The 17,734-nt window shown below is 38.6% G+C and overlaps 1 protein-coding gene across 6 annotated transcripts in view; it reads right to left on the bottom strand.

Moving 5' to 3' along the window:
- dcaf6 (ddb1 and cul4 associated factor 6) overlaps positions 1-17,734 on the bottom strand; it is a 43,989-nt gene that overhangs the window by 18,348 nt on the left and 7,907 nt on the right. For 3 of the 6 annotated variants that reach the window (XM_030124887.1, XM_030124889.1, XM_030124890.1), the window contains exons 2-10: positions 16,779-16,840; positions 14,342-14,434; positions 13,225-13,410; positions 13,032-13,145; positions 10,915-11,050; positions 7,816-8,027; positions 5,701-5,794; positions 3,704-3,823; positions 2,581-2,961 (exon numbers count right to left, since the gene is read on the bottom strand). In XM_030124887.1, the coding sequence (XP_029980747.1) occupies positions 2,581-2,961; positions 3,704-3,823; positions 5,701-5,794; positions 7,816-8,027; positions 10,915-11,050; positions 13,032-13,145; positions 13,225-13,410; positions 14,342-14,434; positions 16,779-16,840 (1,398 nt within the window). Of the gene's footprint in view, positions 1-1,506; positions 1,687-2,580; positions 2,962-3,703; positions 3,824-5,700; positions 5,795-7,815; positions 8,028-10,914; positions 11,051-13,031; positions 13,146-13,224; positions 13,411-14,341; positions 14,435-16,778; positions 16,841-17,734 lie in introns of all 6 variants that reach the window. The other 3 variants (XM_030124891.1, XM_030124885.1, XM_030124886.1) reach the window with 2 other exon arrangements.

The following is a 17,734-nucleotide window of genomic DNA, read 5'->3' as shown; positions in this document are numbered from 1 at the left end:
CTCACGTAGGAATAGTTTGTTGATGTAAAACAAAGCAACATAACAAAGCTCATAATGAAATTCTGAATCTAAAAGTCAGCTGTGCTCTCCATCATGATGAAACTGTATTCATTTCATACAAACAACCTGTTTATTACCTAAATAATACAAGCGGCGGACGTTTCATCAAATCTAACCTGTAGTGACTTGACCATTAAAGCCTGTTTCAGACACGCTTTTTGAGAATATGAAAATGTTATATTTAATTTATTTTCATGTAAAAGTTATGGCACAAATCCATTTATGCAAAGATCACAGGGCAACACGAGTTAAATGCAGAACGGATATATTAAAAGGCTGTCACGGTAAAGACCAAATAAACCAGTTTTATCAAACTCTAAAATATCAAATATAATGGTGAGGAGATTCCTGTGGTGTCAGATCAACAACTCACAACCACAATAACCATCAGACCAGTGCTCCCTTCAGGACAAGTTCATTAATGAAGTTATGAATTAAGCTTCACATGAAACACATAAGCAGATGGGAATTAAATGAGTCTCAACTTTACATCTGGTCATTCAGAAAAGGACAGCAATGGTAAGTAAGTGGTCAATGCTCTGTCTATTGTTGCATTTATCTATTCTGATAAATAATGGATGACTCAAGTCAATTTTTGTAGAAAAATGCTTCTGCTTTTCCCTGTTTTATATCCATGAAAATGAGAATTACCAGAGTTTTGGGCTGTAGCTCAGAAAAACAAAAATATGTAATACTGTTATCCAAATGATCAGTTATTTAATCATGAACATAGTTTTCTGTTTAATCAGTAATATAAATAATCCTGATTTAAAGTACTTTAAGTTGTAAAAGTAAATAAAAAATCTGCAGAGATTTGCATAGACCACTTTAAATATTCTATGTAAATATTTCTTCTTCCATTTTTCACTGCTCTCCACTGGTTCTACTATTCATTTACAGCAATAAACACCAATATTATTTGATCGTTTTTATGAATTAAATCATATGGAAACATTTACACTACATCATTATCCTCAAATTACAAAGTGCCAATGTAGGAGAACAAATACAGTCAGAAAAGCTGTTCATTCATGTCTGAAAAGGGCTTAAGTTATGGCCCCATTAATTAAAATGAAATCAGTGTGTGTCCATCAAACATAAGTGAACAACCACGTAAGCAATGATGACGCCAAAGCAGAGCTTCATACTGGCTGGTGCCACTCCGACAAGAGAGTTAAAGATAAAAACTCAAGCAACAAGTGGAGTGATGAAGTGAGAGCGTTTGTGAGTGAGGAGCTGAGCATACAGCGCAAAAATGACACAAAGTGGCAGCTACAGAAGTGGACAAGCAGAAAAAAAGGATCATGTTGGGATTAGTTGTCAGTTATAGCAAGACTGGGTCCTCCTGTAACCTAATGTCAGCACAGAGGGGAGGGGAAGATGGCGAGGGAGGGGCCCATATGGAGGAGGTGCTGCAGGGGTCAGGAGCTCGGAGGGGCGGGTAACCTGTACGGGGTCGCGTCTCAGCAGCTGCAGCTCTTTGTGACTGTCTCTCTGGAGCTGCAGTAGAAGAAGAGGAAGAAGAGGCGGCCGCTCGCTGACCCTGTCCTGGGGGGTCGGCCAGCCGAAGTAACCTCTGCAAACGCCTACACACTAAACTTATGGGCAGCCGATGAGGACCGTACTCTGACAAAGAGGCAGAGGAAGAGAGGGAGAGTGAATGCACGATTAGAAGACTGAAGGAAGGATGTGAGCAGACGACTGGGAGCAGAGTCAGGCAAAAAAAAGGAGGAGGACAACAGGATGCTGAAGGAAACGAGAGTGAAGTGAGGCTGCTGCTTGAGTGGAGTGGCCCCAACATACACACACACACACACACACACACACACACACTTGTATACACACATACAGTACATAACCAGCAGAGTTACACTAAACTAAATCACAACACTTTATCACTGGATTGGTGCGTTTCCATCCAGCTGTTTATAATCACATTTTCAATAGGAATTCTAAATTAAAAAAAGGTTCTGGTAAAATAGGAAAAGTCGGTGTATCAATAAAAGATAAACGCATGTCTAATTAGTGCAATGGGAACAGATTTAGTAAATGATTGTGTGTGTTTGAATGTATGGACTAATGAGGAGAATAAATTTCTCTGAATTAATGCAAGCAAACAATATTAGACAAAAACATCAACGAAATGTTACTATGAATAAAGAGCTGCAGAATTAATGCAAATGAAAGACTTGAATCAACATTAATATGATGCAGAATATCAAGACCATGAACCAGCACTTTGGTGTTGGTTCTGTCCAGCTTCAGGTTTTCTACGTCTTACACATGTCAGCCCTTCCATCAGCAGCTCAGGTGGTTTTATTTTGTTACTGTAGGATACACTGTCTCTAACAGGCAGGTTTTAGACGATGATGATGAACTAACTTGTATATAAAAGTAGTGGTAAATGTGTATGAACTCACATTTTCTGAAAATTCTATTAAAAGTATGGGACACATTTGGATGGGAACCCAACTTCCTTTTTGTTTGTGAAACTTGTCAAAGTTCTGTGTGCTGTCTCACCTGAGAGTGCATGTTCTGAGGTCGGCGTGGCCGTCGGCGTGACCGTTGGCGTGGCCGTTGGCGTGGCCGTCGGCGTCGGAGTCCCTGTCGTGTCAGCCTGACTCCTCTGCTCTGAGTCAGGGGAGGAGGTGAGGGGGGAGGAGGAGGGTGCTGAACTCTCCACTGATGATGAGCTGGAAGGAGGAGGTGCTGTAACTGTTGATGATGACCCTGAGGAAGAAGAGGAGGTGGATTTAGGCATGGGGGCGGTGGCAGCAGGACCAGCAGGTACCTCGGGGGAGTCAGTCTCTGCGGGCCTGGGGGTGGTACTGGGCTCCTGACTGGAGTCTCCAGCAGAGGCAGGCGGAGAATTTGACGCCCCCTCTGGACGGACAGCTGTTCCTGTAAAAGACACAGGAGAAAATAAAGAGGTACAGAATACCACACAGCACGTTTAGAGAATCAACAATTTAATAATAACAGACTGGATGTTTATAGTGCTTTACTAGGCAGTCAAAATGCTTTACATTTTTGATCCATTATTCATTCACTCTTACATTCACACACTGGTGGTGATAAACTACATCTGTAGCCACAGCTGCCAGGACGGAAGCGTGGCAGCCAATCCATGCCACATGGCCCCTCTGATCACTATACACCAACTCATACACCAGTGTGAGTGACACTGGAGGCAAAGTGGGTGACTAGACTTGCCCGAGGACACAAGGGCACATGACTAGGACAAAGCAGGATTTGAACTGCAACCCTATGGTTATTGAGCAACAGCTGCCTCAGTTTATCACCTAGTAAAGTATTAAACATTTTTTGTAAAAAAGCAAGACAGTTGAAATATTTGTTAGTTTTAGTTACCTTTCTTGTGCACCATATAAATGTATGTTCAGAAGTCTTTAAATTGGTTGAGCACATTTTATGTGGGATCTGAACCAGGTGAGCCCCAATGAGTGTGTAGCTCAAAGGCTGAAGGCCTTACACCAACAACCCTGGCTCAATTTCAGCCTCACGTCCTTTGCTCCATCTTTAATCTTTGAGAAAATGAACATTTATGCCAAATTTGGGGACATTCCCTCATGGTGTTCCCAAGGAATCATATTCACAAACATTAGAATTTTCAGATGAGCCTCACCTCTAGGTCGTGCCTGAGGCCGGGTTCCTCTGCTGCTTTGAGCCTCACTGGCCTCCTCAAACCATCGAGACAACATGTCGGACATCCTCTGCATGAGGGACACGTTTGGGCTCTGTTCCCCTAGAAGAGTCCAAAACATGTAGATGAATCACACCAGTGTTCTGCCTTCATGACAACATCTGTACTTCTTGAGGAGGACATTGTATCCATTAGATTAACAGTATTATAAAAAAGGAAGATATATGAACACAGTATATGAGAAAAAAAAGAGAAATGCATAAGTTCCCTTTAACTAAAACCATTTCCTGATTTTCTGCTTTGATCAAAATAATTAGAATGACGCAATCTTTAATAAAAACACTAAATATAAATATTTGTTACAAGAAAGTAAATCGGATTACAACATCCTGTTTAGTAAATGTGGAATAACTATTAAGATACACAAATATCAACAGCCACATGAAACCCTTTTAACACCTTATGTTGTAGCTCAAAAACAGCCAGAGAAATAAAAATAGTTATTTACTTGTAAATTACAAGTGTTTAAAAAATCTGTAATAAAAAGGGTTCCACAAAAACAGTCCCCGGTGTAGGTTAACATAACAAAATGATAAAACAGTGAAATACGTGAAAAAACACCTAAAAAAAGGTTAAGCAAAATTTAGCAGGTAAGGAGATGCTTTGTGCACATGCTCTAGAAAAAAGGGTGGGACATTTTTTGAGACTCCTGTTTTGCCATTGATTACATGATGGGGACGGGAAAATGTCAACAGGAGGAAGAATGAAACAATAGGTCTGTTTTCAGAAATCACCTCTTTTGCATAATGTAGGCACCAGAAAAACACTGCATTGACAAAGAATATAAAAAATAAAAACACATCATCAAATGGGATGAGCCACTATTCCACGGCAAAAAATGTTCAAAATAGACCTGTATTTTACATTCTGTTTGCATTATTTGCTGCAATGTGTGCATGTGCGATTATTATAATGAAGTGACACGCACAAAAAGTTACAGAACTCAAATTAATTCCAAGACAGCAAGAAAATGAGGGAAAAATAAGAGAAAAGAACAGAATGGTGAGACTGCAGTAAGAAAAGCAGTACCTGATATGTGAAATTATTTAGGCTACAGAAAGGAGGGGATTCAACAAAAAAAAAGAAACTTTGTCTACAGTGCCATTGTGTTTAGTCCATTAAATAGTGAAATTTGCTTTGTGTTTGGTTTTCTATGCAGATACACACCTGCCCCACTCATTCAAAAATGACTAATTCATTCATAACAGACGTACTCTAGTTTATATTGAAACATACAGTGCTGTGTACAACTCAAAGGCCAACAATAGGTTTGTTGGTTTAGTAAAATTATAATGACCACGCATGCATTTCTCCATCTAGATATATGTCAAGTATGTAAAGCAGTAAAAACAAAAGCTTCAAGTAATAAAAAGCTTCTATAAACAAAAGTGGTCGTATTTAGTGTGACATCCCTTTCAGTTTTCTTTTCTTCAACAATATGAGATTCATTACATTAATTTTCTCATGTTTTATACTAAGTTTCATTCAACACATGCCAGATGTTTCTAACTATTTGTGCTGCTTCTTGCTATGGGGTCAGGGGTCAAACTAAATAGTGACTTTAACCTTCAGAACCCATTTAGTTCAGCTTTTGTGTGTCTTTTAAGGTTATACAAATACAGTATTTCCTGTATATTCTTATTGTATTTGAAGAAAAGAGAATGAGAAATAAATATGTATACTCATTCCGACCCTGTGCAGCTTTTGCGCAGTACTGTATATCACAGAAGAACACGGCAAGGTCATTTCTTAATGGGGATACACTGTATTAAAAGACCAGGGGAGGGAATCAGAGGTCAAATTCAACCCTAAATCCTCAACATGTGTGAGATCTTACGAAATTATCCAAGAAGCTTAATGTATTTGTGACCACTCATTCATACTGAATGAGCATTTATGTCCGTATACTGCAAACCTACCATCTCGCTCTCTCTCGCTCTCAGGACGAGCCCGAGGTCCAGTGTCAGACCAGTCACCTCGAAGACGCAGGCGTTTCACTGGAGGCTGCCTCAGCTATGGAAACACACACACACACAGAAAGATTAGCAGTTTGTCAGTCAAAGCATGGTCAAAAATAGCTCCGCTGCCAAAGCAAAACACTGCTCGTCTCTGTCAGTGTCCTCTTTAAAGTGACGCCCCCCACCCCCCACCCCCAGTCAGGCTGCACGGACGAGGTTGCCTTCACTTTCCAGTCCCCTGGCTCTCACTGCAGGGCAACAGGCCCACAGCCAGAAATAGAAAACGGGGGTCTGAGTGGAGGGGCTATCAGCTGCAAGAAATGTTGTTAGGTCTGGATATGGGATGGAGGTGTTGAAAAAGAGCTGGGGCTAAAGACAGTCAAATAATCTGAGGGAATAGAAAGATATAAATGAGGCTACAGGTGGAAGAAAAGGAGGGGGGGTGATGAGCCTTTTCTTGGCTGTTCCCCCACTTTGGCCTGAACTATTTTGGAGGATAGAGGAACACTGCCTGCATGGTTGCTGTATTTGGAAAGGAATGTGTCCGGTGGTTGCATCTCAACACAGCTGAACTCACCACGAAGCTTTAAAACACCGGCACCATGATCCAGCACATTCAGTCACACGTGAAGCCGGGTAGTCACCATAAACACTTCAGCTTATGCATTTATCAGATTTCCAAAACAACCTGGTACTATGACCCAACTACAACTAAAGAATGTTTTTTTTTCTTCATTGCTCCAGTCATCCTTCCGCCTCATTCCTTTATCTCGTCTTGGACGGTCTCTGCACTGCATCAGCGTGTACAGATTTAACGCTGATGTCTGCAGCACTCGACGGAAAACATCAAGGTCTGCTCTGTTTACGATAACGAACCTTCACTTCGGTAAAACCTCCCTGTATGAGACTGTGCTTGGTCATATGTCTTCATCCTTATGAGGCTGTCATTGCTTTTTGCATCAGGATAAAAGGCAAAAACCCAGCCTTGATTTTATTAATTTCACTGCTCCAAAAGGAATATAATACAATATATACTGAATATTTGACTTTAAACCCATCTTTACGTTCACATGTGACATGAATTTAACAACAGAAAGTTGAAGAGTTCCTAAAGCTGAATTCCATGAATTCCCAGGTTCTTCATGGCTGTGGGATTGTGGGAAAAAGTATATTAAGGTAGCTGCTTTTTGTTCACATCAGTAATTTTAACAATGTGGAAAGCTGTACAATTTACAGAAATATTTCTCTGAGAATATTTTACATATCAGCAAAGTTGGGACTGTATCCAAAACCAAATCACTACTGAATGAATGAGTCGAAAATTGCAGCCAAGTCATTTGATGAAATCAGTGGCGATACCGACCAGGTCTAAACTGTGCTACAGTACAACAACATAACACGCTGTGTACCATACTTTTCAAACTATAAGCCGCACCCACCCTGTCTCCAACGTCTCACCGTCGAGTCATTGATCCCAAGTTTACATGCAGCAGCTCTATTTCCTTCTTTGTCGGCCGGATCGATCGTTAGCCCAGAAAACATAAATTAGCCGCACCATGTTAGAGCTGCGTGTTCACAGTGTGTGGAAAAAAGTAGCAGCTTATAGATCGGAAGGTACGGTACTTTTAATCCCCCTCGGCCAAATACAGTGCAAAATTCTGTTGAAAGTTAGTGCCCTATAATTTAGATTAGATAGTCTTTGTGTAAATGTTATTACATACGTATTTATATTTGAAAGTACTCTATAAATAATATCTATTAATATATCATAACTGCACAAGGTCATTTGACCTTAAAAAAGTAGGTCAAGGTCACCTATTTTCAGTACGCTTCTGCTCCACGCCAAGATGCATCCACAGAATAAATTTGGTGCAGATATATCAATGCATTCTTCAGATAATGTGATTATGTCATTGAATGGACAGATGAACGGACGGATAGATGACAAAACAATTACAATACCCCTCAGCCAAGGGATAAAAACTGGATGAGACATCAGTGAGGACGCACCAGAGTAGAAAACACACCATCTCCATTCGGTGACATGGGATGTGATGAATCATCTTGTGAACTCACCTCCTCCCTCCTCTCCTCCGACGGGCCCTTCAGCTCTCGAGCCTGGTCGTCTTTGGGATCGAACAGGTAGATGTAGTCGGAGGAGTAGCTGACCAGCACCTCCTGACCATCCTCGCTGTAGCACAGAGAAGTCACCCGGCACGACTTGTTTGACAGGTGAGTAGGAACGAACCGCACACACATACCCGTAGTCCCACGACCCATGTAGTTACCTGAGGGTGACGAAGGAGGGGTCGTATCAGTTAACCTCAACTCCATTACTGAGATTAAAGTAAGAGCTTTTATGTCGAACTGAACTTGCAGTTCTACCTCCTTCACATTCAGACACACAAATGTATTTCTACATGAAAAAGGCTTATGTAAACATGATTTTCCTTAAAGCTGCGGGAGACTTTCGTGACCAATTTTTCATCAAATCTGTAAAACCCCAGTCATAACCTAAGTATCACTAATCTGTAAGTCTTTCTGTGATTACTCACCTGAATCTCTTGCATTACAATGAACAATTTTGAAGTGTCATTCACCATAAACAAACCATGTGTTTACAAACAGAGCCAGGAGGTAACTTTGGCATCTTTGGATTTTTTATCATGACATGCATTGTGGGAAATGGAGGTTCATGCAGCCACCTGGCAGCGGCAGCTGCTACAGACACGACACGGAAACGGCAGGAGCTCCCCTCCCTCTATCCATATTCCTCCAGCTGTTTCCGTGTTTCAGCCATTTCCATGTCATGTTTGTTTCATCCATATAAAATCATATGGGGTCACTGCCGCTGCCAGGCGGCTGCGCAAACCTCCGTTTCCCACAATGCACGTCGCAACAAAATTCTGAAGATGCTCGAGTGACCTACTGACTCTGTTTGTAAACACATGGTTTGTTTATGGTGGATGGCACTTCGAAATTGTTCACTGTAATGCAAGAGATTCAGGTGAGTAATCACAGAAAGACTTACAGATTCGTGATACTTATGCTATGATTGGGGTTTTACAGATCTGATGAAAAATTGGTCATGAAAGTCTCCCGCACCTTTAAATATTGTTCTTCCACCAACATTTTTGCTAAATTCTTACGTCTTGTTTGTAAGAAATAAGGCTAATAAGGCAGAAAATTACCAGCTCAAAAATGTGGGTCAATAATAATTTTGCAACTGGGAAAAAAATAGTCAATTTTACCGAAATCACTAAATCAGGTAGACTGATTCCAAATCTGAAACAAGGATTTCTACAGCACATGAAGATTTTAACTTATGCATTAATCAACATACAGCCATTAACAGAATGTCACACCATTAGTAGGATATGGTATTAGTTCTATAAATTCAACATGATCAACAGTCAGATGGTTTTCAATGCCTGACAGACAGAGTTGGTACCGTCCTAAGTGAAACAAAGCTAAAAGCGGATTTTAGAACTCATTAGTGATCCCATATTCTGCTCAAAACTCAGCCCTCTAGAATTAACAGCTTGGGATTCATTTGCACAATGGCGCAATATTTTTTGCTCTGAATGATGATCAGGTAGTTGAGGACATGTTAAAAGCAAAATATCGCTCAAATTCAATTCCTCCAGTCACACCTTGATTTTTTTCCATGTGATATAAGTGATGAGCATAGTGAACAATTTCATTAAGATATTTCTGAAAATGGAAACCAGGTACCAAAGGATCCATTGGTTCATATAGAAAGAAACTGTCACAACCATGAGTAAATGTCTGAAACATTTTTGAGCAATTTTGAGCCAAACTGATGAGCTCTGCTACTGCTACTGTTCATCACTGGTCTTGATGTTTTAAGCGACAAGTACATGTGACCAGTTTAACACATTATTTTCAGATTGTGCGCACAATAAAATATGTTGCCACAAGATTGGACACTTTGTTTGGTGGAGACATTCATGCCTGATTTAGTCAAAATCTGATGTTTTTCCTCCGCAAGTCAGTCAAAAGGTGTCTGTTGTCCAGTAAAACTGACACAGGAATGTAAATGTTTGTAGCTGGCACCTTTATCCACCCTGCTTCAGTCTGAACTATTGTTTAAAGTGTCTGCTCTGTATTTGTCCTTCATGGTCACTTTATCTCTTTCATTACTCAGAATTTTCTGCTGCCGGTTAAATCATCCGGAGGATTGAAGAGTTCATATTCATAAGAAAAAGTTTTAGAACTGTTGGTCATTGTGATCGCAGGACGTGATGGCAGCTGGTGCACTGACATGTTAACTATGGAAATACACCCACACTATATGCCTAGGGAGTTCTCACATGCCATTCTTGTTTACAATCCTCCTTCCGCTGAAGTGATGACAGCATGTGATACAGTATCATCCACTGACGCATATCATTTTTACACTGCATCTCTCTCTACTCAGTGACTCCAAAATATCACAATATACACACTGGATCTTTACATTTCAACCTTTTGTCAGTGTATATTTGCAAAGGCTGACAGTGACATTCAATCAAATGTGCGGCCTCTACATTTTAAGGTGTTTTCTAAGTATTCCTAAATCTAAAAGAGCTACACCATTCTCACCGGAAAACAGTCAGCACAACAGGGTGACAGAAACCCATCAGACTCACTTCATTACCTCCATCTGTCGTCTCCACGTAATAACAACCCAACACAAAAGTACTGTACAAGTAACCTCTATGAAATCAGTGCAATCAAAATCAAAGTTATTGATAACTATCTTTGATCATTTAGTGCAACTCATTGCTGAACTCAATGTTACAACTTTAAATCTAAAGTGGTGGGGGAAAAAATTAGATTTGGACATCCCATGCATTTGTGACATATTACATTAAGAATCACTCTCCAGTCATTGAACTCTGCCAAGTATTGTTCTGTTCTCCAAACCCACACGATCCCTTCTACACATGCTCTGTTCAGTCAATGTCAAAACTGGATGTTTCAGTTTCAGTTCAGATTTGTGTCTGATGCAGCCACACCTTTTGAAACACAAATAGATTTTTCTGCATATATTTCATGATAATAATTGAGACTGTGTAAATTCTTAAGGGTGTCTGAAAACTTTTTTCCACTACTATACTATAACAGCCAAAAAATTGTGTGTTTGTGCTTTCAGTGTTGGGGATCGTTTACCTGTAGCTCTGGTACCCAGCATGCGCCTGTCGTAGATACGCACTGAGCTGTCCGAGCAGCCCACAGCCAAGTAATAGGGCACCAGCGGAGAAATGGATATCGACGTTGCTGCCCTTCGACAGTTTATCAAGATGTCCTGGAATAAAAGCAAAAGTGATGTTTTAAAGACCAAAACAGCCATTTCAGAATGAGCACAAAGGGAATTAGACTACAAATGCACCTGCGAGATCAAGCTGAGCAGCCCAGAAAAATAATATTCACTGGATTTTCAACTGTTCTACTGCACAGTTTGTCTCACAGGTTGTAGGATAATTAAGGAAGGACAGCCACCAGTCTGGTAAAACTATTCTGACAGTTTTAAGGTCACAGTTACTGATACTGAGCGCGAAATACGAGTAGATGCAATGCAATCTAGCAGCACAGAGCCTCTCTCACACACATCAAACAGTCAGTTCCTCTGATGCAGCCACGATTGAAGCCAAGAAAACAGTTTCCTCTGACCGTCTCTTCAACCAGGACTTAAATCCAGAGCTAGAAGGCTGTTTATAAAGACAACAGCTCTGAGGATAATAACCGTATAGGACATGTAAGGGAAAAGACAGATTGTTTTTTACAGTGACAGACAAATTAAAGGGACCAGAAAACAAAAAGGCTGTAGTCATTGAGGTAGGTAGGAGAAAGGAGCAGAAATTGATGGAAAAAAACAAAACAAAACACCCGCTCTTCTAAATCTTTCTCCACTTGGTCCAAATTAAAAACTAAAATAAATACAGATATAGATGACCTGAAGTTGTTTCATGCTGCTGTAGAGAAGAAGAAACATCACATCTCATGGCTATAGAAATCTTAACAGCGACTGTAATTACACTTGTCAATCAATTATTTAACCCCCTACTTGTCTGAAAACACCTGTGATTAACCAAAGTCTGTATCAGAGGGTATATTAGAAGTTTAGTGTTAGAGCCCTAAGAATAGCGGATCTTTAAAGATTGGAGCAGGAAAAGGAAAAAGAGTGTAAAAGCTCCGGCTGATTCTAGATGTGATGTTTATTTTTTTCAAATTGTTGTTTTGTCTGAAAGTCAGTAATTCCAGTTATGAAGCCCAATTCTGGCATTAAGACGCTATAAGAGCAAAGTTCTGCAGATACCAAACGTTTGTTATGTTCAATCATGATAAATTCATTGTCTTTTTTTACTAATTAGTCTCCCCATTTCTACTACATTAATATAGGAATCCTGCTCATTTCAAGACAGCAGGTCTGTTTGCAGAGCCGCCTTCCCTCCTCTGATTTACTTATGTTTGTTTCAGTTGCCCTCAGCACCATTGGCTATTCCCTTCTTCCATTATGAGACTGACAGACGCTTTGGTTGAGATGGAATTTACGAGAATTTACTGTTACTCGGGAGGTCTGGAACACAAACTTGGCCTGGGTGGGATGTACAGAACGATTATAGATCTAAGGCCACCATTATAGTCTCTGTATCAAGATGCAATAGGAATACAGAGAAATGGGTATTAAAAAAAACTGTTTTTACAGACTAATGTGGATAGTATTTAATGCAAGTTTCTGTTTGCATCTCACATTTTTGTACTCTTGAGCAGAAGATAGATTTACTGTGTTAATCTTTAAGTGTTTTACACCAGGTGTGATTTAACATGTAAAATGTTTCATGACTGGGCTTCTTTTTCTTATGTAATTTTTGTCTCTAGAGGCCTTTTAGTCATATTTCCTGCATTTTCTTGTCACAATAAACAAGACTGGCAAATATGTGTATGGTGTTTACATCCCTGCATGATTAAAAACTAAAGGTACATTATGTTCTCCAGTGAAAGACTAAAACAGTGTGTATTTGATTTAAGCAGACGACAAGTCTTTAAACAGTTAACAGGATTTGGGCCGTATAATATTTTTTGGGGCCTCTACCAGCATTGGAGAACAACAGAAAATGTGTGAAAAGAAGTCTCGTCAGTCAGGAATCAAGCACAGGCTAATGTTCGTCAGGGTGTTTGCATCCATGAGGTATCTGTTCTGAACGCTCAGCTATCAAATCGCCTCATTTCTGATACGAAAACTAAAGCTGTGTTACTACGTCCTGCTGTGAACGCTGTCACCGTACATCTTTGCAATCTTCTTTAGTGCAGCTCGTCTTCATGCGAAGGTCAAACCATCGCACCGTGCCGTCCTCGCCACATGACAGGAACGTGTACGGGTCATTTGGTACTGTCATAATCTGAAAATGAAAAACACAGGTTGAGATTTGAAGGCAGAAAAACAGGAGGAGAGACTGTGTGAAATGGAGAACCCAGTACCTCATACGCTGTCCCATAATGGCAGGTGAACTGACACTGTCGATTGTACTCAGGACTCTTCTCTGTGTGGGTGTAGTAGATGATGCCGTCGCCGGAGCAGGAGATGATCTCCTGATCGTTAGTATGGGGCATGAATTTAGCACTGAAGATATTTGCCCGATGACCTGAACGTATGGACTTCTTGACCTGAGAAAAGGGAAGCAAAAATAAAGAGAAAGTCACCAAAAGAAATTAAAGAGTTAAACTATTTCCCTTAGTCCTTCAAGCGTAAACACCTCAGATATAATAGCAGGGTTTGTACACATTTTTCAAAGTCACATTCAAATACTTTTCAAGCACTTTTAAGGGTCATTTTCAAATTCTTCCAGCACAGCACCTTATCGCTGAGGTAAAATACATATCTACAGGAATACATATACTCAGGATTTTTTTTTTTTCACAATTTATCACAATGATGTACATTGTATTATCCTATAAACATCTAAAATTATGTTTCATAATAGCAAAAAGTTTACAAATTAAAGGAGAACACAAAGTTTTACCAAAAAAGGGAAGCCACTTGGCGTTCTTCAGGCACACTCACACTGAGACAAAGATTAAGATAAAAATGTACCCAGAGTCGAACTGAGAGCACCTGCTAATTTTCTTTTTCTGACATTAAGTTTTATTTTTCACAATGTATCACCTCTCTGTAAGTAGTTTTAGTTTGTCATCTAACCCGGCTGAGTTAATATGATAAATAAATAAATGAGTTATAATGAATAAATATAAATAAATGAGTTATAATTGCAAGCACTTTCAAGCACTTAAACTAAAAATCAAGCACTCTTCAGACCTTGAAAACAAGACATTAAAAATCAAGCATTTTTAAGTATTTCAAGACCTGTATGAACCCTGTGATAGACATTAAAACTTCCAGAAATATTTCATATACGCATCTTAAAACAAAAACAAAAAAAAGAACATTAGAATTATATATTTAATAACAAGTGTAAAAACTTTGCTCAGCCGCTTTACAAACATTAATTTAACTTCTTCTGTTGCTCCTTCATGAATACAGTCTGATACTAAATTGCATGTCTGTCTAACTTTTATCACTTCACTGATTCCTACTCACCTTTTTGTTGTATGGGTTAGTGATGACCAAAAAGGTGTCGTCTGAACCTGATAGGATGTACTCTCCTGTGTCGTTCCATGATATAGTGTTGACCTACGGAAAGTCGAGAGCCAGGTTAATAGTTTTAACAACCTTTAAATTAGAGGGACGATTAGTCAATTTCTTTTTACTTATAACTACCTAAATATGGTGATGTGTGTGATGTTACTGTTTAATACAAATGACTCTTTTGTCCTATAAATTCGATGCTGTTAATTAAGGAATATGTCATGATTTTTACAGTGTTATGGACAAATAATTTAAATAGAAGAACTCAAGACTAAACAAGTTTCTGTAACTCAATCTACTTGTTTAAATCTACAAAATGTATAAGTACAATATTGACAAACAACAACAATAACAAGCACACGCAATGGTGTCTGTGCCCATTATGTTTTAAATAAGAAATGATAATATTTTTAATAAAATCACTTCTGAAGCACAATTCATTGGATATGAATACTAACCAGCCCATCAAATGTTTGACATGACCTGCACATGTGATAAAAGTCTTAAATACCAAAATTTTGTAATAACTTTGGACCAGTAAGAGTAACAGTATGCAGGAGTTTTGATTCTCCAGTCATTCAGTAACTTCTTCAAAATAACTGGTTTAATTACAGAAAATGCAGCAGTTTTATTTGAACACAGTACTTGTTTTTTTGTTTTTTTTTTTATCTTGGAGTGTTAGTTTGACCTTTGGCTCTGGAAAAATACAGCAGATATTTCACAATTTTGTGCACAATCTACAATCTATAATGTACAATCTGACTAAAGGTTTATTATGATTATGGATCTAAAGTAGAGCACAGATCAGCCCGTTCACTGTTCGCTGTTGTACTGCAGCTCAATATTTCATTAGCAGCTGCTTGTTGCAGACGCTCTCAGTCAGTGTTTGATCATCACACACTGTGCAACTGTTGTCTGTGTGCTGTATGTGTGTCTTCAAACTGTTAGGACTGAACCTATTTCAAGACAAACAGGTTCTTTTATGTTGCGGCTTGAAAACAATTTATAAGAGAATGATTATTATACATCTTTTATCTACACTTTCTTTGTACTGGTCATCTGCATTATTTTTCTTGCTCTAAACATGTGGACTGTAGACTGTTTAGGCAGAAATATGCTTCACATCTAAGAGTGAATATTTTTTGGCACCTTAAACAATAAACTGACGATACAAAAAAAATGAATGTCATCAATTTTCTGCTGTTCAGCGTAATGACTAAGAATCTGATTAATCTGAGGGATTGGCAGTGTATAGACTTTTTTTTTTTTTTTTTTGTAGGTATATGCATTGATTTTCAGCCAATATTGTGTCTAAGATGTCTACATTTCTTCTCTCTCACACGATAAACATGGGACAGGATCTACTTTGGAGACGTTTTTAGTCTTGAGTGACAATAATATTAATTTTTCATTTACATTTCAATATATTTATGCTGTACACTTACAAATAGCAGAGGCCTGTCATTAGTTTTGCATCTGTTGAGACTTTTATTGTTAATTACAAACCTATGTATGAGAGGAAGGACTTCTATTTAAGATCGGCTTTTGTTTTAATATAACTTTTATTTTTACCTCTGTAGCAGTTACCTTAAGCTTGACAACAGTCTGCTTTGATAAATGTACTTAGAATGTCTCACATGTGACTTAAAACAGAGCATTTGGCACAATTTGTAGAAAATATCAATACATAAATACTTGCTGCACCACTGAAAAAGCAGGGAAATGTCAATTCTTTTATATCAAAAAATCAATTGTTGTCAGGCTACACGAACTAAAAACAAAGCTTGATTCTAGAATATTCTTTACTAAAATTATGTACATGACTGGAGAAGCAGATTCACAATTAATTTATTACATGATGAAACCAGGTTGCAACATCAAATTTTTACAATTCAGGAATTTTTCATGATTTCAAGAAAGTAAAGGCTTGATTAATCAGATTAATTGGATATATGACGTACTTATTATTGGTTGCCGTTCATATTAAAAATCTTAGGATACAATACTATGATCCAAGTGTGTTTCTGTGCATCTTAATCAATTTTGTTGCCTTTAACAGCAGAAAGTATTAACTGAGAACTGAAGAGCTTTGTAGTACATTTCCTGAACATCTATTGCACTGATATAAAAGGATAAAAATCCACTGTGGTTGAAATGAAGACAGGGCGACTCTCTCGCTTGGAGCTGTTGTTGTTTTGTTGAGTTGCACAAACTGATAGTGTGTCAGGACGTGTGACTGTTATGTCAGCTTCAGGTTTCTCGGAGGCATTAAGCACCTGACCTGATCACAGATCTGCTCTACGTCTGACACCGAGGCTTCACAAACATGCTGAGGAAAAGTGACACAAACTACCCAGGAGACGATGATATAAACGTCATAGACACTTACACAACCATCGTGTACATTCAGTGTCGCTTCAAGTTTAAGCCTCTGGACAAATTCTCTTCTACCTGTAAAAAGGAAAAGAAAAATTAGTGCGTACTGAAATCCATCCGATCACTTTCTGCAGAAATTGGACATAATATTGCATTCCACTGCACATACAGTTTTTTTTTGCATATATTGTGCATATTCTGATAGTGTTTTATATTGTGTGCTCATATTGTTTTTATACTGTTTCCATTTATTACATCTGAGTATTTCTGTTTGCACCTCCTTAGTTGAAAACTGCCTGTCTAAATTTCAATGTGTGTACACGACAATAAATATTCTTCAATCTTGAAACAACCAAAACTTTGAGACCAAACTGTAAATCTGAAATTTGCTGTTTAACTCAGCGATGTAAACATTACACTGATCTGTGAAATATTACATAACAATGAAAACAGACACATCATGTCAAAAATCATCCTCTTTGTGACCTCTGTCTGTATTTAGGCCTAATATCCAAGACGAAGCAGCTTTATGAAGACATATGTATCCATCTAAATCTACTACAGCCATAATAAGTGATGCCAGGCACAACAAACCCCGCCCCTCACACGTATTGTAGTTTATTTTGGCATCAATCCAGCTGATGTCATCATATCTATGCGTGTGCTGATGTCAGTATATCAATTACCTCTATATATGTGCCATGTTTGAAGTAAACTGAAACGAAATCTATGTTTTTATAGACATTTGAAATTTTGCCCATTCATAAAAAATTGTAACTTTGACTTACTTTTCCAAAAATGTATTGACATCTCTTCTGGGTCACTAGCAATCTATAAACCCAATTTGGTATGAATTCAACCAATAGTTTTGCTACTAGAGTGTTAACAAACAAACAAACCAAACCAAAAACAATACCCCTTGCCTTCCCTTCAGGGGGGCGGGGTAATTACTGAGCTTTTATCTTATAC

The sequence above is a fragment of the Sphaeramia orbicularis genome, chromosome 21 (assembly GCF_902148855.1).
Source record: "Sphaeramia orbicularis chromosome 21, fSphaOr1.1, whole genome shotgun sequence".
Taxonomy (NCBI): Eukaryota; Metazoa; Chordata; class Actinopteri; order Kurtiformes; family Apogonidae; genus Sphaeramia; species Sphaeramia orbicularis.
This window is presented reverse-complemented; position numbering and strand designations above follow the sequence as displayed.